Source organism: Vanessa atalanta, chromosome 9, assembly GCF_905147765.1.
Source record: "Vanessa atalanta chromosome 9, ilVanAtal1.2, whole genome shotgun sequence".
Classification (NCBI taxonomy): domain Eukaryota; kingdom Metazoa; phylum Arthropoda; class Insecta; order Lepidoptera; family Nymphalidae; genus Vanessa; species Vanessa atalanta.
In genome coordinates this window covers 8811060-8835885 of record NC_061879.1, presented here as the reverse complement: position 1 = coordinate 8835885, position 24826 = coordinate 8811060, and the positions used below count along the sequence as shown (strand labels likewise).

The 24826-nt window shown below is 30.8% G+C and overlaps 1 protein-coding gene across 3 annotated transcripts in view; it reads left to right on the top strand.

Annotated features, from left to right (window-relative positions):
- LOC125066637 overlaps positions 1–24826 on the top strand; it is a 104300-nt gene that overhangs the window by 35113 nt on the left and 44361 nt on the right. For all 3 annotated transcript variants that reach the window (XM_047674834.1, XM_047674835.1, XM_047674833.1), the window contains exons 2-3: positions 2993–3370; positions 22405–22569. In XM_047674834.1, the coding sequence (XP_047530790.1) occupies positions 2993–3370; positions 22405–22569 (543 nt within the window). The remainder of the gene's footprint in view (positions 1–2992; positions 3371–22404; positions 22570–24826) is intronic.

The window sequence follows — 24826 nt, the reverse complement described above, 5'->3', positions numbered from 1 at the left end:
ACGACGTTTTTCTTCACTGCCCGAGATGAATTAAAAAAAATATTAAAAACAAGAAAATTCAGTGTTGCATTGGTGCATTTGAACTCGGAAACATATTATTATTAATTTTACTTTTACTCAAAGATTATTTTCTAAAAAAATATTTATTTATTAATTATCTTTTTTTTTCAATACATTTACAACATCTTTTAATAATTTGACAAAAAAAGACGCTTTGTAATGTTAAAACGGATTTATATTATCTAACTGATTATATAAGAATTGAATCTTTAGTTATTTCGTTCGGTCGCCTAAAAATATAAAGGTTTTAAGGTCTATTGTCGTTTTAATCTATGGTTATAAATTTCCAGAATATTCCGCATCGAAAAGAATGGTTATGGTTTCGTACAGTTAAAAGGAAAGGGAACTTTCAGCGACTCATTTGTGTGGGCTCTTAATTGTCTAGCGAGATTTCATTGCGACCCAAATCGGCTCAAATTTCAGAGCCCTCAAATTGTCTGTAGCTTAAATGGGATATTTCTTACCGCATTGTACTGAAATGTGACAATTGACGTTTTTTATATCTTTTTTGTAACAATATTATATATATATATATATTGTTAATGTTTGAAAAAACGGATAACTATCACGTCTTGCTATAAATTTGGAAATATACTAACTCCTGCCCTTACTTTAAAATTATAAAACAATGATTATTAAAAATATGTAGAACAAAGAATAATAAAATTGTGGACTCTGAACGCATAACTTTTAATGTTATTTTATATATATATATATATTTTCATTTTACAAATTCTCGTACAAAATCCATCTAAAATCTAGGTGACGACCAATTAGACTAGATTCGAACAATAGCAAGGACGTCTCCCTTGAATGACATCGAAAGGTCATAGTCATGCTTCATCATGTGCTAAATAATAACTAGATTTTATGCTCTAGTTGCTAGAAAACAAATCAGCTAGCTTAAAGATATATCAAGCTATATGCTTTATTTAATTAGGCTCAACAAGCACATTCAAATAATATTTTATAAGATTTAACAAAATGTAAAACAGCTACCGATGTAGAATAAATATTCTACCGAGAAAAACCGAAATGAAATAAATTAGTTACTCTTTTCCACTAATTAAATTGCACACGTTAATACCGCTTGGTGCGTAAACTTCGGTTTTCAGATTTTAGAGATAAATTTTGTTTAATAATATTTTGTTTGTAAGAACAAACAAAATATTATTAAACAAAATTTATAGGACTAATCATGACTTTAATTCTACACATACATAATAAAATGACAATACAAACTTTATACCCTTTTGAAACCGAATCTGTGAATATTCACAAAACACGTCGTTTCCCTTATAAATCTGAACAAAAATGTCTATTTTAAGATTCTTAATTGTCACCCTAGGAGAGTAGAATTTCCAAAAATATTTTTCAAGCGAGTGTTTAACGACTATTATACTTTCTTCTGTATCTGCTTCATTCAACTACTATCATCCTAATCATTTGATAATTTGGTGCGTAAATATGATGGAAACATTTTCATATCGAGATGGCAAAATGGTTGGAACGCGTTCATCTTAGCCGATGAATGCGGGTGTTTATAATTTATCTCGTGTTCCAGCGGTGAAGGAAAACATAGAATTCTGTCACACGCGCATCTTCTAACCCACATTGGAGCAACTTGGTGAAATGCTTCAAACCTTTTCATCAAAGGGACAGTAGTAGGACTTATAAAGGCTATTATTATATTTTACTTTGAAGTGTTCACAAACTCTACATATAATATTGCAAACACAATTATACAACAATATACATTTGTATTAAAGATCACGTCTTCAAACAGCGTTTGAATTTTTTATTACATAACGTAGACTTTCGATTATTATACTTATATATTAATTCGTTACTAATTGTAAAATTCTAAGATTTATAAATTTAATTGGATCACGAACTAAGTAAATAACACTACTGTAAAATTACAAGCCTTAAGCGATAAAGTTCGCAGAACTTGGATTTCAGTTCCAGAGCAAGAGTTATGTGGTATCTCTTTAATCTCAATTTAAACTACAAAACATAAGTTCATGTTTCTATATAGATCTTGCTCGTGATTTGTAACTTACTTTATGATCTTATATAAAAAATATTTTATATTAAAATTTATGCATTTTTTTAAGGAAAGACCTGCCCAAACGATGACTAATATAATTTCGTTTAATATGTTTAAATGAACTAAAATTTTAATTTTAGACTTGATCTGATGATTAATTAGAGTCAACCTTGAAAAAACGTTTATTTAAACTAGTACACAATCCATTCAATTCCTAGAAGTACTTATTCGAAATCAATAAAATCGCTGCGTAAAACTCTTGGAAGACGTTCACGATAAACATTGAATTTTAAGTTTAAAGATTCATGATAAGAGTAGTTTGCCATAGTTTGCAATCCGACTGCCGGCATTGTTTACTAAACGGAGGTCTGGAAAGCAATCAGGAATAAAGTATCACCAACTTTTGGAAGTATTTCATTTTGTTCCTAGTTCGACTTCTTTAGCATATATTTGTTTGATACGTAAGATTCAAACGAGTATTCTTAAAAGATTCATGACTTCAAAATATATACGTAACATTTTTCTGTACAAAATTTCATTGTTTAGCATTAGCAGCCCGTAAATGTCCCACTGCTGGGATAAAGGCCTCCTCTCCCTTTGAGGAGAAGGTTTGGAGCATATTCCACCACGCTGCTCCAATGCGGGTTGGCGGAATACACATGTGGCAGAATTTCTTTGAAATTAGACACATGCAGGTTTCCTCACGATGTTTTCCTTCACCGCCGAGCACGTGATGAATTATAAACACAAATTAAGCACATGAAATTTCAGTGGTGCCTGCCTGGTTTGAACCCGAAATCATCGGTTAAGATGCACGCGTTCTAACCACTGGGCCATCTCGGCTCATTTCATTGTAATAAAATTTATTTTTATTTTTTACAGATCAGAACGTGTCCAAAGGAACCGATAGCGAATCTCAGGAAGATTGGCGCGATGAGTGCGGCGGGGCCCTCCTGAGGTCCCGCCTCGCAATGGGCTCAAACATCAGCCAGCATTCCGCTAAGGGCCTAAAAGGACGCCGAGCACGCTCTAGTGGAGATCTCTGCAATGGAGAGACGAAAAGTCAGACTGAATCGTCAGTCTGCGGCTCAGTTGTCGGTGATGTTATGGGCTGGAATCGGTCTCTACCCAACCATCTGGACGGAAACCGACATCTAGCGGATTACAGTCGTGTGAACAATAATTATGGTGAATTCGGAACTTATAATCGGTGCCATCCGAAAAGCGGGCGTGGTTTGCGCTACCGTGTCTCCAAGTCCGGTGAGTGTTTTAGCTACTACTTTACTATAAAATGTCATTTTAAAATAATTTGAAATAGATTAGCCATTAAAATCTTCATCATACTAATTAATGTACTCGTACATTAAATATGGCAAACTGGTGTCAAAAACATTATCTGTATTACGAGAAAGTAATCCATAATTAAAGTATGAAAATATCATAATAACTTGTTTAATAAAGCAGTATTTGTCGATTAAAAAATGAGAACAACTATTTTTAATATATATACATTAACAACATAAATTACAATGTTATTGTGGGTGTAAATCTGTCGTTCGCAGAATATGAGTTTGAAGTATGAAAAGATGACATGGATCGAAGTAGATAAAATTGGAATCTTAACGCTAGTTCCGCGAGAAAATATTGGACGAGAAGATTTTTGAATGCATTTTTCTAAAGCTTACGTATAAAGTTGAATACTGCATGTTCACTTAGCTTGGAAATATGTTGTAATAGTGTCCAAAATTACATTGTGGCATTAATGCTTCCTCGAATAGCATTTTTACAGAATTAATGTTACAGTTAAAAAATAGTTGTTCGCATAACGTTCAACGGATTACGTTAAAACTTTGTACAGTTGGTTTTTGTATTGTGTAATACCATCAATGTATAGTATAGTAGGTGTTGAGTGAATCAAAGAGGCTTCGAATTTTTTTTTTTTAAATACAATATATTGGACAACATTACATACATTACTCTGATACCAATGTAAGTAGCTAAAGCGCTTGTGTTGTGGCAAATCAGAAGTAACGACGGTACTACAAACACCCCGACCCAAGACAACATAGAAAACTAATTAACTTTTTCTACATCGACTCGGCCTGGAATTGGACCCGGGACCTCGGCACTCCGAGGTACCCATGAAAACCAGTGTACCCACTACTCGACCACGGAGGTCGTCAGATTAATGAAAATGAAAAGAGTAACTACTGAGTATATTGGTGCTTCTCGGTAGAATATATATAACGAACATGACGATTGAAAATTGATTTTATTCAACCACTTCATTAATTTATAATTTGATTTAAAATGCTGAGCAATAGTAAGGTACGTACCTATACCGAACGACGTATGTTTTTTTTTTAAATATTATTGTTCCCGCGTAACAAAAAAAAATTACTTAAATTGAAATGATAATATAGAAAATATTCCTTTAAAGAACAGCCTGATAATAAAAATCTGTTTAGCTTTATATACCTTCCCAATCTGGGGCGTAGTCTTATCGGATCAAAAGATAAAACGGCTAATGGTCGCGAGGGGAAAACGTCGATCTGTCTTCTCGGACTATCTTAAAAATGTAACGTATTTTTCTTGAATATTCCTTAAAGTAGCTGAAAAGTTAAATCACGTGATAAAATGTAAATCTTCCCCGATGGCAATTTAGATGTTATGTATAGCTGCCAAATTTGTCTAGGACCATATGCATGTGTGTGTTTAGTAACAGTATCCTGTTTTACGCAACACAAATAAAATAATTCTTGATTTTTATTAATTTTTGACCAGCACCCCTAAATAATCAGCTACTATAGATATAAAATTACATTATTCTAGTTTAAAGGTTTAGTATTAGTAGGCTGGTATTTACTGAATTTCGAGTTTGAATAAAAAAATCACCTCTTAGAGTGCCGGCAATCCGTTGACGTAACGGAGTCGATTGAATTAGAGCTTATATTCTTTAGGACTATTGTATTGAAATATGACATTCTTGTATGACGTTAATTTGATGTTTGTTGTAGGCTGTAGGTTGTAGGCGAACATATTCGAATACTTACTGACTAACTAACTGACCTGCCACGGCGCTCTCAAAGAGGTGCGCAACCACAAATATTTTATTCCTTCTTTCATTGTTCATTGAGAATGGATAAAGAACAGGTGCTTAAGGATCATCGGCTATACTCCCTTACAAATAAACGCTTACAAATATTTTAACAATTTTTATCTTATTGACAGAATAGAGTACCTACTGAGTTTCTTGTCAGCCTATTAGTGTGATTCAAATCCCTATTCCGACCAGGCAAGATAAAATCTAAATTAATTTTGGAAAATTACAATTTATAAGTTTTAGAAGACTCCCTTAAATGATATGTACATATATTGGTTTGATCTGATATCATAATTACTGCGCATATTTTTTTTTAGAAATCACATCGTCTTATGGTTTATAGTGTAAATTAAATATAACTTTGTACGGTTTTAAATTAATTAAAAAATAATTATAACTGTGTCTAAAAATCTTATTTCTATACATAAACTTAATGAAACTCGCTTTAATTCCTATGGCAAATGCTTGCACCGTATAATAATCACATAATTCAGAACATCCGGAGAACCGTGCTCTACTACCGAACGGTCGTTAGTTTTGCATAAAGGCGTAACTAAACACATACCACACACCTGTCTTAATACACTACACATAGAGACTATATTGCGGTAGATGTCTTCAAAACGGATGCCCCTCAGTTTATATCTGTATCAAATTCAAACTCGTCTACCATACATAATACTACTTTTTTCTCAGTAACTGCGAATGTTTTCCACGGGTCCATTTCGTCTATTTACATTTTTATTTAATTTCAGAAAGAAATAGGGACGTTGCAGTAGTTTTTATGGAAACGAGATTCAATTTAATCATTTGCCTCGTAGTTTATGTCGCATTTTGAAGCGCGTTTTATTAGCTTTCTTTTCAGGGAAGTTAAAATTAAATACAAAGTTTTCAATGGAAGTTTAAAGTAGTACTTTTGAATTTAAATGTTATTACTTATTTTCGTTGTGTTATATAATATCGTAGTAAAATATTACATACTTAACGCGATTAACCCAAAACGTCAAGAATAATAAAAAATTATATGCTAACAAATATACAGTAAATATATACAAATATTTATTTGGATGGATCAGAGTGTGTTTATATAAAAAATTTAGTGATCAGCTCTTAAATAATAACTCATAATTATAAATTGAACTACTTAATTTTTGGAAAAAAATGTTTAATTTAATATTAAATTTTTCATTAAATACGTTTTACCTTTACGTGATAAAAAATATATTTAAAAATTAAAATATTCTTTCTTAAGGTCATAAATTCAGAAATTATTAGTGTCTGCTGAATTTGTTCGGAATCCATTTCTTTTTAATAATTTGGCGGAGCAATTCGACAGCTTCGCTCGGAGATAATGAAAAAAAAAGTTGAGAGTTTTAAGCGCATTACTTTTGTCATTTCCTAAAATCATATATGACCACTTGTCATAATCTATATTAATGATAAAGATGTAAAATGTTAAAGTGAGAAAAAAAATAATTGAATAACCTATTCCTTGTAAGACTCTGATTTTCGAAACTAAGGCCTATATAGTAATCTATAGAGGCTTTTCGAAATTCAGCGTTGACTAGCTTAAAATATAATAATTAGTTTAAGCCGGCTAGACATGCATACATATACAATTAAACTTGTTAATATAAAATACTGTTAAAAAAAATAGGAACTTTTATTTGCACTTTTGTGTGACGTTATCATTAGAAAAATTAAATCCGCAAAAATGAAATAAAGTTACACTGTTACCTTTGTGGTTTTGCCATTCATTAAAAGTTCAAGCATGTTGTACACGTCACAAACTGTACCAGAATTTTATTGCATTTGTAGAGTAACTTTACGTAGGTATGAATGTTGACACACGGTTTAAAATTTGAATTTTGCGTACGCAAAATACATATTTTACCCTATTTTATACGAGTAATGAAACAACCCATATGTACACATTCCCATTATGTTACGATTAATAACTAAATATTATTGACGAAACGTACGTACTCAAATATATAAAATAAATGTAGGTAATATGTATGCTTATCTAAATATGAAATTATTGAAATCAAATCAAAATGCCTCGTCAGCGGATATAAACCGCGCGAACGACATAGTGTTGAACGTTCACTCGTTGAGCCGGAAACCAGTTTCGAGGATCAGCGACACTGGTGACGTCACGCTTGCTCCAAATAACTTTGGGTCAAGGACAAACTTCCACTTACATGACACATTCGGGCAAGCCTAACTCCATCCAGCACGGTACGCCTTGTCGTTAACATTACGTCACAATTTGCAACGTTGGTTTGCCCTGGAAAATCATATGATATTTAATAACTGCGTATATTTTAATTTTATTTTTTATTAGAAAAAAAAAATGGTACAATTAAATAATAGCCTGTTAAAAAACGTATTAATAATAATTAATTTTTCATAACAAAATATTCCCGACGGTCGTAAAAAATCCATCTCCAAGACGCATAGTAAATGTTGTTAATTAATTCATATAAACGAAGGAGCTAAAAGCGAACAACTTCATATTATTATTAATTTTAATAAACCAAGCTTATTAAGTTACTATTATAGTTGTTAAACAATGAAAATAATATGCGAATGAATTCTTTTCATTATAAATTTCTTATAAATTATTTAGTTTATCTTATTCTACAAAGGTGAAACTAATTCAATGATTATTATTTATTTTATTATACATAAGACGTCGAATGAAATACAATTACGAGTTATTATTTCGGAGATGATTCAGTCAATCGATATTTTATCTATCGATTGAGTTAATGGATATATTTTATTCGATAAGCATATTTTCTCACTTAGACATTATATTAAACGAATTCAATGACAACAAGGTTCCGTACCGTTCATGATTTCTGACAAACATTATTGTTTGCTTCTTGGTAATATTTTCATATTGGTCTTATATAAAGAATCTTTAATAAATATTTATCTTAATTTTACTTTAGGTAAATATAATCCAGGTCAGTTGTAATTGAAATATTTATGTATAAATGCATGACAACTTAATTTTACATATATTTAACTGCCGAAATGTATAAAATCTTTACTTTAATATAAAATCAATTAAAATATTTAAGAATACATGACTTATTATTGAGGTAAAAACTATTTGTGCGCTTTGGGGTATGATGTCGTGACGGAATACGGAATGAGTATACGGTATACGGTCTTATTCCATTATATCTCCCGCCACTCCACTCTTTTATCCGTGGTACTATAATACATACTATATAATAATTATTTATTGATTTATTTGATTAAAAAATATTTCAATAACCGTCAATAAAGACAACGTAAGAAATATAAATAATATCTTAACGATTCTCGATCTATTTTTGCATTAGAGTAATTAATTGTTCAGTTAGTTGTATGCACCCAAAATTGCCTGTACAAAGCTCTATCCTATATATTTTACCTTAAATTGCTACTTATTATGATTTTTGATTTCATAAATATATACCTACTAATCAATTTTTGAATATAACCCAATAATGTTGGCTTGAAGAATTCCTGACAACCCTCCTTTTTGTATACAATATTAAATATTTCTGCTTCATGTTTAAATTATATTTGTAATGCGGTCTCAAATAAAAATAACTTATAAATAAATAAAATATAGCCGAGCTCTAAAGTTTTCTATAAATAAAACCTTAATAAAGATATTCAAATTATTATTTATTCAGAATGAAAACTTTTAGAGTAGTCAGTTGACTTAAAAAAATTAAATTAATATCTTGAAGCGTTTTACAAACAAATGTATTAAATTTCTTATGGGTAACTTATTACTTTCGGAGTCATTGCATTCTCGAAACATTCCTTTGCCGATTTGTCACGCTAATCATCACAATGGAAGAGGAAGACCTTTCTTTGAACGCCATTATTAATCCCAATTTGCTTCTTAGATTGGACTCGCTTGACATTGATTTATTGCCGTTTCGAAATGGAAAAGAAAAACGGCCTATTATTATAATAATGTCAAACATTGTCTATTTTAACAAATTAGTATATATGTTATTTTTATTATACATTTCCTTTTACTTCTTAATTCTAATAGTAGATACATTAAAATAATATTTATAATAAAAATTGGCGCGGGTTTGGTACTTATGACATTATAATAGTGATACAATTTGAAAAAGATAATTTTCTAAAAAGTATTGACGGAATACTAGAGTATTCCGTCAATACTTTTTAAAAATTCATTAATGGTCAGTCATTAATAGTCAAAATAAAACGGCGTCCGTTGTTGTAATGCCGTTGTAGTTACAGAGTTACATGACGTTATGAAAATTTTAAATTTAATTAAATTTTAAAAATTCAATTCCACACATTCATTCAAATTTAAAAAATCGGTTCCACAGTCACCGACTACGGGTAAACGGGTAAGGGTACATTACCCGTGGTACCGTATATATGAGAAGAAAAAAGCAGTTAATCTATAGGTATGTCCAAATACCCACAGAAGCGTATGATTTGATCTACGTGATTTTAACGAATAATACCATTTCAGATTACGTCGTTTTTGCTTAAATACATTGGTGTATAATAATACGCGTGATAAAATAAAATTTAATACACTCGGTGTTTTCATGATATTTTGAGCTGAGCGAATTTTTTAAGGAATATTATTTCAGTACTGGATTTTTATGGTGTTATAAACGAGCGGGTTTTCTGTATAAATTTTAATCAGGTGCCGAGGTTGTGGAGAGTAATTGTTTTTTTTTTTTTTATTTGTGTTTATTCTTTAATATTTTTCTCATAAATCCTTTTTATGATGTACCTGCCGGTATCCTGGAGCGGGAAATAAGTTACACATTCTAATTTTAAAATTTGATTAAATTTTTTTTGATAAAAATATTTTTAATTTATTTAATTGGTCAAATTACCATTATAGGACATTTACGACATAATGAAGTACTAGAACTTCTAATATGGAGCGCGTTGAGCATTATAGTGAAGCAACAAAAGAGAATACGAATTTCTTGTTTACTCGTCTTTTTGTTAATACGTCAAAATCAAAATATACTTTATTCAGATAGGCTTTTACAAGCACTTTTGAATCGTCATTTAACAAACTATTTAAAGCTACTACCGGTTCGGAATGTAGATTCTACCGAGAAGAACCGGTAGGAAACTCAGTCAATAAAGTCAATAACTAATAATAATAATTTATATGGCAGCATGTATGTACGTGGCCCTTTGAATCAAATTTGTTCGTTATTCCTTTATTTGGTGCGCCTATATATTACAAAAATATGATTTTTAAATAAATTTTAGTATGTACAATATCTTATAGATTAGTTTTAGGCTAGCGTCGATTGCCTTTTAATATATGTAGTTTATAACTTTATAAAATGCAAGTTTATGAAAAAGCATAATATGGATTCTATAATATATATTTAAAAATGAGTTAAATTTTAACGTAAAAATTTTCAACATAAAGTTTCACAAGTGTAATCGAATACAGGCGTGACCTAATTCTATTCAGAACAAAAAATGATAAAACTGAGCGGTTTCATGTGGCGAATTCAAATTCAAAGTGGACTAGAGAACACTTACAGGTATAAGTTATTTGCTTTTCAAGGCACAAGTTTAAATACAGCACTACGGACTTAGCGAGCCTCAGGCAAAAGTAGTCTTTTCATTTTAAAAGTAGTACCTTTGAGCATTTTAATCTAGGCTGTCAAGCCTTGCTCGCGCTGCATCAATTAATTTCTAGACATCCTTTTCATTTACGAATATTAATAAAATTCCATTAGAATTTATCTCTTCAAAGTTAGAAGTTCAGCGTTGCGGTACAAAGATCGAATGATTAATGAGCTTGATCTTATTACACATTAAATTAGCAAATTGTTTTGAGATTTAGGAATGCTCTGATAAAACCTTAACAAAGATATCTATACTATTTCTATACATAAAATTATAAAGCTGAAGAGTTTGTTTGTTTGGTTGAACGCGCAAATCTCAGGAACTTTCTTTCAGTGTTAGATAGATTTATTGAGGATGTATTTAGGCTACTTAGCATCACAAAAGCATCATCGCATCATCATCAAAAGGCCGCGATAATGTCTATCCTTTAAGGTTGGCTCACTATAACCTTTTATTGTAATCAAATTTGTTCTAAAATAATGTATTATTCGCGAAGATGTTTTATAATAAATATAATAATAATCCTTATCCAATTAATACAATATTCACATATTATAATTGCTCTTTACATTATTTGATTTCAATAAAAGGCTCAGGATATACCTAACATAGTTTTAAAATAATCCCGTAACAAAATAATGATCCAGTACTACTAAATTATAGTTACCTACGTTATAAGATTATAATCAGTACTTTTACCTAAAGTTCTGAATTTCTAGTTTTACTGATAATCGCGTGATGCCTTAAACAACGCCTTGATGTATTTGGACTTTACAAATAATTTCAACTTATAAATGAATGAAGTCGCGGGCAAAAGCTTAGATATATATTAAATACGGACGAATTAAAAAATACTAACTAGGAGTTAAAAATATATTTGGTTTACCTCTCGAGTTTACGAGTACGATTTCTTATGCTCTTGGTACAAAACAATTATTATGTTATTGTTTATTTATTCGATTAGTGATTGTCGAAAACAATAACCAACGACGACAGCATTTCTTAAACATGTTAGATGGTTTTTATAATTGTACAATAAGTAAGTCGAAATGTTAATTATGAAGAAATAAAAACGTCTATAATCATAAAAATCTACTAGGATATGATCTTCCAAAAAATCATTAAAAACTATCGAAGGACCGACACTTTGCATGCATGCGCTGATCGTTCAAATATTTTCGATTTTCAATCAATCACAATCAATTTTTCGCAATGTAGATTGAAACAATAACTAAATGAACATACGTAATTACAATTGTCAATTCATACAATTGATTATTTCGCAACAATCGCCCATCGCTCACATACCAGCGGTAAATGCGCGTACGTGCTTGATTGTACGCACTTACCAAAAAATCCCTTAGTCGACTGTTACAATCACGTGTTGCATTTGGCTTATTTACCCTTACCTTACGTCCGGTAACTACTTACCTTAATAATTCAAATTATTGTCCATATCAAACTATACAAGACTCAACTTATTCATAGAATTTCATCAAAGACATTCTATTGTCAGGCTCGTTGTATAGTTGCTTGATACGTCACACGTCTATGCATACAATAGTACTTGTTAGAATTGTTACATATGATGCAACTGGACATATGTCTACAGTATTGTCGGAGCTATATCCATTGTGGTGGACCACACGCACATACTGTATATCATTCAATCTCACCTACATACGGATAAGATTTTCTTAATTGGCCATTTCAACAGGCTGATTAGTTGTTTAATGTATACTCACATTCATGAGTATGCTTCAAGATTCTAATTCTCGAAAAATAAATATACCTAATACATTGTCAAAAATATAATACTCTCAAAGGGAGAGGAGGCCTTTATCCCAGCAGTGGGACATTTACGGGCTGCTAATGCTAAAAAAAATACATTGTGCTGATATATTGCATCTTAATCAAATGTTTAGAGCTATGCAATTACTTTGTGTTTTATGTATTTAATTTGTATTTAAAATTCATCCCGTGTTAAAATTATATCCATCAAAACAGTATTGGAAGTTTGTTGGAATTAACTTCAATAACCTTATTTTTAAAAGGTGTGAATACTCTTTTTGATAATTCATTAGCGTTGCTTTACTTAATATTGATAATCTATAACATATGTCTAATTATTATAAGTAGAGATTTCGGACGAGCTTATGGGCCACCTGATGGTAAGTGGTCACCACCGCCCGTATGCAATGACGCTGTAAGAAATATTAACCGTCCCTTACATCGATAATGCGGCTCCAACCTTGGGAACTAAGATGTTATATTGTGCCTGTAGTTACACTAACTCACTCACCCTTCAAACAAGAACACAACAATACTGAGTACTGTTGTTTGGCGGTAGAATATCTGATGAGTGGGTGGTACCTACCTAGACGGGCTTGCACAAAGCCCTACCATCAAGACTATTTCTCTTAGATGATTGCTGGTATAACAGGAGTGATATGCGTTGAGTAAATTGGATTTGAATTCATACGAAATAGATGCATAATTAAAACATACGAAATATAGTCACAAGTCAAAATTAATTAGAGTTTCAATAAAACATATCATTATAGAGTTATCAATTTTATAACACTTTTGATATATTTATTACTCATAAGCTATTGTGATTTTGTTCCGACAGTTTTCTCATACGGATTCTATGAATTAATCAAGTTAATCCCCGGGAAACCCTTTCATACCCTGAGATAAGATACATCCCTTACCTCGGCCCAAGATATAAATTATTGCGCCAAGATTGATTATAATCATTTTCACGTGGTGAATATTATATAAGCTATTCAGCTAGAAATAAAAAGACATCTTATAGGTATATATTTTTTTTTATGGCATTGGTTGGCGGACGAGCATATGGGCCACCTGATGGTAAGTGGTCACCACCGGCCAAAGACAAAGGAAATATTAACCTATGCGCCACCAACCTCGGGAACTAAGATGTTATGTCCCTTGTGCCTGTGATTACACTGGCTCACTCACCCTTCTAACCGGAACACAACAATACATTGCACTGTTATTTGGCGGTAGAATATCTGATGAGTGGGTGGTACCTACCCAGACGGGCTAGCACAAAGCCCTACCACCAAGTAGATTTAATGTAATCATATTAAAACAACTACTAAGTTTTATGTCATGTACGTAGGTGGACTTGCAAGTATATATATATCGCATAATTCATAGCAATCGTACTAAATAAAATCAAATAAAACTAATGTTTTGTTTTTAAATGTAAAAATAAACTATTGTTGCCTGAGAAATAAGAGGATTCCCGAGGCTTAGAAAAAAAAATCCCAGACGTCGCACGAAGTCGTGTGCCAGGAGCTCGTTTATAAATATTCGCGTCTCTGTACAGTATTTCGGAGACAGTGAGGCGACATTGAGCCATTGTCACTTCTATCACGTCCCAATTTTCGAGAAAGAATCATATTTTAGTCTCCATTGAATATTATAAGACCCCTTCATCTTTTCACATTACAAGTACATTTTATTATTTGAGAATAATATTTTTATAAATGTTTATTTTATAAAAAGCGTTCTATATTTTTTTATAAAAATGTAAAATATCCGATATATATAACTGTAATTTTGTTATTTATTAATGGAAGACGGTCGATCCACCTGATAGCAATAGCAAGTGAACTATCAGTTCCTGACTGACTGAACGAGAAGTAATCCTACAAAGCACTAATTACACCGTCAATGTGCCTCCAACCATGGAACTTACTCGTAAGATCTTATATACCTTGTATCTGTAATTATAATAGTTCATTAACCCCTCAAACACGTACTCAACGATACAATGTATTGATAAATGTTCGCTTTAGTATGATGAAGTAAAACTAACGTAATAAATATTTCATACAAAATAAAAATATTTTTCATTCAATTAGGCATTCCTTTTTAAACCGTCATGTTACAGAGTATAATTGAGTTTAAAGCGGTTCTGAATATATATAATGTAGTGCCGGCTGTATAGTCAGTAGCTGTTATAATCTAATAACTAGCAAACCCGGCTTTGTTCAGGTAGAAAAACGATTTACATAAAACGTTTATATTGAAAGAAAAACTTCCAAATGAGTATTGATTTTTATTTATGAATATATATAACTGTATCGTGTGAGCCTTATCTAGTAAGGTTCTTTTAACATAGCTAAAATACTGCGCAATCTGGATATTATTATTTTATTACTTTACCTTTAAGTAATTTGTTCTAAATATGAATTAGGATTGAATGTAGAAAATTATTTTCAAACTATTAAATAATTAAATATATTACTTATATTCTGAATATCATTCAAAATCAACATTGAAATGTTATGTTGTGTGCCGTCGTTTGTGCAAACAAAACAATGTCACCTATTATATTGCAAATTATTTGACTAAAGGAAAATCAAACAGTTAATACGATTGATTTTGGTTCGACAATGGAATCCATTTTCCGTTTCTCGTTTATCAATACAACAATACCGTTCGGGAATCGAGGCGGGAATACTAACTGATTTATACAAGTATAAACGAAACGTTTGTGCCTAATGACCCGATCGTTTCTGCGTAACAATATTAATCAAATATGAAATTGAAACAAATCTATATTATTAATTATATATATTATTCATTCATTCAGGAGATATTTTCGTGGAAATGTTCTAATCTAGTGTCAAGGACGTAGAGCTGAAGCATCAAAATGGTACAAAAAAAAATTAAACCTCATTTCCTAAAGGACCGTTTTGGCAGTTTTGTGTTCCTACCTTTCCACCATCGATATATATAATTTATTATGAATCGATGTTATTTAAAATATTATTAGATAATATAAATTACTATATTTAAAAATATGATGATAAGGATATCCTCCTGATGGATTTTATTTATTATTCAGTCACAGTTCTGCGCAGGAGATATTTTAGTGTTTAAGTGCGTTCGCACAGATTCACGCTTAATTCACTCACTCCTGTGGGACAACTTTCCGGTTGGTTCGACAATTACTTACAGGAAAACCTTAATAACTTTGTCTACGCTCGAATCTGAGATTAAATATTATTTACTATGCATTTTAAAATCAAGCTTATAGCGAATAATTTATTAAGCGACTTTCATGATTTCTTTACGAAAAAATTAATATAATATTTTTTTTTTATGGCCTTGGTTGGCGGACGAGCATATGGGCCACCTGATGGTAAGTGGTCACCACAGCCCATAGACAAAGACGCTGTAAGAAATATTAACCATTCCTTACATCACCTATGCGCCACCAACCTTGGGAACTAAGATGTTATGTCCCTTGCCTTATGTGCCTGTGATTACCCTGGCTGACTCACCCTTCTAACCGGAACACAACAATACAGTGTACTGTTATTTGGCGGTAGAATATCTGATGAGTGGGTGGTACCTACCCAGACGGGCTTGCACAAAGCCCTACCACCAAGTATATATTATATAAATAATAATTTTGAATAGATAGATATTTTAAGACTTAAATTTTACTAGCAAGATTTTTTAAATGAATCTAAATAATTGATTTTCCAGATAATAATTATTGATAGCAATATTTCTTCGTTTTGAATGCACTTGCTAACTTATATTGCAGATTATATTGCAGATGTACCCAATCGTTTAATATGTAATATTAAAAAGGTAATTCAACGTAAAAACGTTATATATTTAAAAACTTTCACAACCTTTTCCATGCCACTATAAACATCGACGATTTTAATATAATAACAGTACTCATATTCCTCCACATTAATTCATATGTTTGTGCGATTTTCTATTTGCGGATTTCCCAAACTTGATATTTTTCGAGAACACGAAACTTGCTTAAAAGCAAGCGCGGAAAATTGTGTGCTAACGTCACATTTGCATATATTCATAAATCTCTTCGTTACAAAACGTAGCGAAAGCATAGGCAGTGCCATAAATCTATGTTAGTAACGCCGTACTCTAGAAAGCCCCTAACTAAACCGTGGCATGCAAACCGATATTTTCCCTTTGTTCTTCCAAACTTGTTTTCTACACGCAAGATTGTCTGACGTTAGATTCCTATCTATTATTGTTAATGATTACTTCGGACTTATCTTTTAAATATTATATATTACTAATATAATTTATGGATCAAATAACCAATTGATATTATTATAAACCATATATTCAAATTAACTGCTTCGTTAGTAGAATATATCCTAAGGCTGGTTTCAATTTTCTGTCGAGAAATTTTCAGTAGGTGTTCGAAGTTTGGATGTTGGATGTGTGTATACTGCTTACTAAAGTATTAAACAAATAAAGTCGTTGGTATTGCGCTTAAACTCTTTCAAGTCCTATCGGATTACTGATTATAAGAGTAAACCTGTATGAGAGTACACACTTGTGCCCTATAATCTATTGCGCACTCGTCTAATCTCTTGAGAACAGAAATCGGTCAGAAAAATATCATAACTATAATTATATAACAATGATATTTACCTTCTTAATAAATTGTATTATTACGACTCTAAATGTTGTAGGCATATTGTTTATATATAATACTACATATTTTATATAACTCTTTTACCGACGTTCTTTTAATTGTAAATGCTGTCGATCTGTTGTCAGTTGATTATGAAAGTGAAGAAATAGAGAGTGTTCCCGTGTTTGCATACACACTTGTCCACCGTAACTTATCACTACAGCTGGTTCTCGAGAACACTCGTGTTAGCGTATATCGATAAGGGTATTCCTATAATTTAATTTATTAGTTTTTTAATGTAAAATTTTCGTCCTTCTGTAAATAAATATATTATTATTTTTCTTATGAAAATGTGGTTAATTTTTATCAATAACGTAGCAAATATAAAAATAAACTAATTAAATTAGTTATTATTTTCGAGGTGAAATGATACGTTCGGTAAGATTAAACGGAAGCTGTTGTCGTTATTCGAATAAATAAAAACTATACAAAAGTGATATTTACAATTGTAACGAAAAATACATTATTTCACCAATTATAATCAATTCAACAAAACATTTATCAATTACATTAAAATCATGTCCGCTGTTAACGTAACATGAAATTAAATTTTCATTAACCCCCGTCATCGTTTTATTCAAATCGAAATTATATTCTGTCCAATTATCACTATCGTTTTATTGTATTATTTATTTTATAAATATTATAATTTTATGGGAGAAATCGAGACAAGAATCATTTAATAAATCCTTATGAGTTACATCACGATTTTTTATATCATTTTCATATTATTTAGAGGCGATTTTTTCTAGATGGTACAGAAATTTTAACAAACGTTGTCTGATAAAATCTATGGGATGCAAAGTTAATGAAAAAAGTTTCCAAATCTAATAAATGTAATATGCATTATTAGGTACCGGCCGTGACTTTTCACGAACCGAAGGTTCTACTGTATAAGATGTAATTGATATATTTACCTTGTTCGTTCTATTTATTACAGTGTGCGTGTTTGCGTTTTTCAAATATCGTACGATATCTCCGAAAGTTTTTAAGACTGGTTAAAATTGCAAAGTAAAAACGATACATTTTAATTTTAAAAAAAACACTTGAAATTTATAATTGCGCTTTTTTATAGTTTTTGGTACAGTATTACTTAGTACCTAGGTACGATACCTACCTAAAGCAGAATATTATTCCGTCAAATAGCAAAAATTAGTATTGTTAGTTTTAGTTTGAAAGGTGAAGTACCTATTTTAAGACTTTGCAAATAAATCATACAACATTTATTTAAATACATGTATATAATTTATTATACAATAGTTTCGGTACCGTTTGCATGGAAAGCAGGATAAGCAATATTTTCGACTACGTTCATTTAATAAACTATATCCCGTTTAATTAGAGGATTTTATTTTTCTGCCGACCTGAGATTTTTCTTAAAATCTAGGCACACAAATAAAACGCATGCAATAAAATATGCAACTTGTCTTCAATTAGTCTATATCCTTTCTGAACTATATTATGATAAACAGACATAATATCAAACCAATTCGTAGTATTTGCGTTAATTGGTTTGAACAAACGCAAAAATAAACTAGATTTTTTACATAGTTTGTTTATTTAAACGAAATTAAAGATCGATAGAAGTATGTGCAAGATTATATATATATTGATCTAATTATTTTTATTGGTTGCACTAAGGTAATTTATATATCTGGCGTTTTTCGAAGTATCTACTTTATATTGTCTTAAGTGAATTGAAATAGAGAAGAGCTTACAGATCCTAGATAGAGACAACGTACGTGTCTCAAGTTTCAATGCAGCATCGAACTGTATCTAAGCCCCGTCTAATGTGGCTTCCAACTGCCAATATGAGAATTACTTACACGTATTCCACGATCTAGGAATTGTCTTACGACAAGTTGTTTTGTAGGACAGAGGTTTATAAATAAACTGGCTTTTCTCTACAGTTTTATTTGCTTTATAGTTGTATTATATGTTCCTGTTTCATAATTTTTTTATTGTTACCACTCCGCTAACGTTGCAACTTGAAAGGGTTACTTTTCTCAACTAATGCGCTATGTATAATTGTAAACATTTATTTAGTTCTTATTATGTATCAATAGATGTCGTGGTGCATTTTATTCGTCTTTCTGAATCACACTATCCTTTGTCAAAGAAAATAATACAAGACAATACCCTGTTCAAGTTAGCTTAAACTTTTTAACAGACGGACTAGTGATGCGAAACAGATAATATAACATAAATAACAGTCGATGGAACGATGGCATGCGTAATTCAAATTAGAATTCAATGTTTTTTTTAACTTATTTTTCTAAAAAGAGTTATACCAGCTAAAGAGACCCCAACCACTAGCCAAAGAGACCGCAACCAAAAGGACCCTTCGTAACAATAAACAAACTTAAAAACTTAAAAACGTAACTTAAAATAATACAATAACTTAACAATGATCTTTAATAAGGATTTTTGTAATCGATATTTGTAACAGTTACTGCCTGTTATTCGCATCCCTACCGTCCGACCGATGTAACATTGTACAAGCGTCTATTATTTTCAGTGTTTCTATTTAAATTTTACTTTGAAGCAATAATATATAATAGAAAAAGTCTTAAAATTTTCGGATAACGCTTGATTCTTTAGGAACTTTTGTATTATATGTATTATTTAAAAATATTTTTACAATTTTTAAAATCATTAAATTAAGAAAATAATATGTTCGTCATTGCAAAGTTATGTCAACCAGAAAAATTTACAACTGTCAAAAAGCTATCTAGTACAAAGTATAGTAATACAATTTTATAAGATGATCGCGTTCACTGCACAAACTCTATTACTTAATAATGTAAACATAAATGATAAGATTAAACAGTTGTCTCAAAATTGTGAAGGTAATATTATAGGTTTGAATTTTTTACTGCTTTCTATTTCATTAATTCGTCAGTGCTAAATAACTTAAAAGCGCTGAACTTCGGAGACAACAATAAAAACAACCTAAACTGAACTGGAGGCTTTTGTTATAAAATGGCTGTGAGCTTCATTTTAAAATATAAATTATCCTTAAAAAGATTCGTAATGCTTTATGATTAATACATGGTAGAACTTGAGAATTATGATGTGACAAAGATATGTTCTTTTTTTTTTTAAATATAATATTCATTAAATAATTAGACAAAACGATTACCAATTTTTAATTTCGAAAATTTTATTTCACATTAGACAAAGGTGTAAATAGGAATTATTTGGAAGATTTTTCATTAAAACTAGACAGCACAAGCACCTAATAATGTAGTTTATAAAGCAAGATTTCGATTCGATCAACTTCTGTGTTCCAAATTAAATTTAAAAAGGAGGACGCTTACGTAATCCAAAAAGAAACAAACATTTTTAAATTCAAAGTAAAAAAGGGTGAGTCGAGGGGCAGGGCATAATGCTCGTATAATAAGATTTTGTTTTCCTTTAACTTGAGTCCTTTTCGTTTCATTTTGAATAATTAACCAGTTTTCCGGTATTTGTTGAGTTCATTCCTGAACTTTTGGAACTTTATAAAAATTTATTCATGTACCGTTAACTCTTTTTAACTTGAAGCATTTTAATGCAAACAGAAAACATTTAGAAACAATGTATCACAAAACAAGATGCGTATTACAAACAACCACTGACATGAGATAAAAATTATGCTCTTAAATATTAAACCGTAAACAATTTAAAAAAAAAATTATCCATATTTGTTTTAATAAACGGTTATTCATTAATTAAAAGCATAGCTTAGCTTACTAGTTAGAGTTCAAGCTCTCTCTCAGGGCTTATTATTAAAATCAAGAAAATCTTATTTGAATATTAAAATGTGATTTGATACGAAATAATGAAAAAGATGAAATTATCGACGTAAACTCGACAATTCGAATAATGTAAAGAATTCCGCAGTAAAATAATTTCTTAATAATAATATGATATGGAATGTTCCATAATTAATAAGTAATAAAACCTTATGTTAAATGATAAAGCACTCTTAAATCGAGAAATTCGTTATACGTATAGTAAAATATACAATGAAAATTTTGAGAAAACAGTTGGCACCGCTTTCAAAAGTGCATCAATTTAGTTAGTCGAATAGTTTATTTTGCAGAGTATCTACCTTAAGTGTGATGCTCGGAATACGGAAGTAGAAGTTTTACTTTAAAGCGATTTTTACGATTTTCATTATTAATGAAGCGAAAAACCTTCTTCTGAATCTAGATTCCATTACCATCTCTAACATTTGAATATCCCGCTTAAATCTATCTACTTATGTATTTAATCTTCTTTAAATCATCTTTACCGATGATTTCGGGTTCAAACCCAGGCAAGCACCACTAAATTTTTATGTGCTTAATTTGTGTTTATAATTCATCTCGTGCTCGGCGGTGAAGGAAAACCTCGTAAGGAAACCTGCATATATCTAATTTCAATGAAATTCTGCCACATGTGTATTCCACTAACCCGCATTGGAGCAGCGTGGTGTAACATGCTCCAAACCTACTCCTTAAAGGGAGAGGAGACCTTAGCCCAGCAGTGGGAAATTTACAGGGTGCTAATGTAATGTAAAAAAAAATGTATTTAATAAAACTGTAATGTTAATTCAATCATCGTGGCAATCTCAGAATCTACCAGATCCCATTTGAAAAAAACATTATTAGATAGAATAAGAAATATAAATAGGTTTATTGCGAAAGGTTATTGACTATATAACATCACGCTACGACTGAACGCTGAGGAGTAACATAAATGTGGGTGACGATTTCACCCGGGATATATCTGAGTAAATCTTACATCATATTTAACATTGGAAATGTTAAAGAAATAATACAGAATCAGTGTTTCCCAAATTAACTTTGTAACTTCGTAGATCTGTATTTATTTATACATAGATAGTTTAATTATTGATTATAATCAATCATATTTATTAAGGATTAAGTAATTATTACAATAAACAAAATTACTAAATAAAACTTATTCATCAATTACAACCTCCTGAGGTTACCTGTAACAACGTGTAATAATTCGAAAAATCTTGTTCAGGTTCAGACGCAGAGCCAGTATGGAAGCTCCAAGATCCGGGATTCGATCAAGGCTATGGCTCTGAAAGATCACCAGAGGAAGACTTCGTTCCGCCCATTGTCCCCCCCATTTCACTGGAGCAGTATGAAGCTGAACTGAGGACCGTTTATCCTTTCATCACTGAAGGTGAGTTTATTAAATTTACTTTTATTATTATTAAACTAACGAACAAATGCAGCTCCTGATGATGATTAAAATTTACATTGTGAAAAGAGAATCAAATGTTACTTACGTTGCTAATACTCCAACCAAAGGATTACATTCGTTATACTTTTTGCCGGTGATATAGTAAATAATAGGAAAATAATCTCGATATTCCTATAATCGCTATATACGTTTAATATTATACGCCTACTTTTTAATATCCAAGTCAATCCAAATATATGTGCGTTTTTTTATACTTATACGTGTGCCAAAATTGTAGCGTGCACCATAGACGTTGAAGGGTTGAGCAGATTACTAAAACAAATTCATTATTACATGATCATTTATAAATGATCATTCTCATTATCGCGTGTGGTCGAAATCGGCACACTTTGTACGAAGGTCGACCTAATTCGTTCCCACGTAAGACACGATACTTTTCGAATTATATAAGTTTCATATAGTTTCATATATTATGTATTCACGTATTAACATATAGGATATCCCATCGGAACAAAATTGCAACTGTAACGTTTTTACTTTTACGTTTCTAATTCTGAATTTCACCCCCTTAGATGATATATTTTCAAAAAAACTTTTCCACCGTCTTTAAGTCGATAACATATTGATAATATTAATTTTCATATTTCTAGCATCAGAAATGACGAAATTCCATACTAACTTTCATCCCCTGTTTAACATTTAACCCTATGGAGTTTCATCCATAGGAAATATATTTCAATCCCCTCTTAGTACTCACCTACGATACATAAGTAAGTGCAAAATTGAATCCTTTTAGCCTCACCGGTTTAGGGTATGCTTTGTATGTCGCTCGGATATTTTAAAAGCTATATTAACAACAGCTTACTTTTATATTTAAATTCATAAAATATTGCCTTGCCATACCCACGACAGGTAATCCAGAAAAAGCATGATCGCGGTTAAAACACGAATATAATATAAAAAATATTAAATTTAGATAAATGGTCAAACATAATATCTTATTTAATTAAATACAAAAATAAATAAATATTAAACGATACATTTCAAGCGATTAAAACATAGTATGCATTTAATTTATCTGCGTTCTCTTAACACGAAAGACCACTGAGGAAATCTACGATTATACCATTCGTGAATCAGAAATGTTTCGCCGAATTATGACTAACGTTGATTTATTCTCCAAGTGACCTGGTAACGAATTCGCATTATCGTGTTAATATTATAAAGGAATTAGTTTTGTTATTCTACTTGTTCTCTTCGCATTCACACAAAAACCAATATTCAAAAACTTAATAAATAGACTGTAGTTACGTAGTCTTGAAGAAAATCATCGGTCGGGGCGCTTTTCTGAGAAACGCTGAGTGAATTATAACACTTTTCGTATGAAACTGTCAATATAAAATGTCAATACTTAACATAATATAACATAACTAATATTATATTACACATTAATAGTAAAAATAAATATATTAAATTTGAAATTAGAATACGTCATGATCGAAGAGAATTTGTCTATAATTTTGAGAGTTTTTTTTGTTTTTTTTTTAAAGAGCATTTTCTTAGCCGTTTCGTTACTTTCTTAATTTTATTGAACTGTAAATAATACATTTGGATAATTACTCATCATCATTTTAGTTGTAAAATGTCAAAAGTATTGAATAAGTATAGAATTAGAGCAATATCCCAACATGTAATTCTATTTAAAAAATCCTATGATATATTGTAAATATAACGTTATAATTCATCATTCGTTCATATTCAACATGGGTAAACATGCTACATACTTTTTAAATAATAGATTTTTGAGTAAAGAATATTAATTTAAAACGGATTCATTAAAATCAATATACAATCGGCGAGTGAATCGTATAATACACACAAAGACAACAAAACACGAAACTCGCATATTTAAAAAAAAATATAATACTTACTCTCATTCCACCCTTTAGGGATGAATCGTTTATATTTCGAGGACCTTCGAATACGAACGCCCCGGTCCTTCAAAAAAAGAACGATCAAAATCTGCTCAAAACCAGCATAACTGCTGAAAATCATCCACAAAGGGTAATTAAAAAATAAGGCCGAACTGATAGTCTATCTTTTTGAAGTCGGCAATAAACAAATTTCCGCCCGGCTTCGCCCGTTTGTAAAGAGGGGATGATGTTATTTATCGGCACTGGCTTATCCTAACTAACGTTTCATTTATTGATTCGATAGCAAGTATACGTGTTATGAA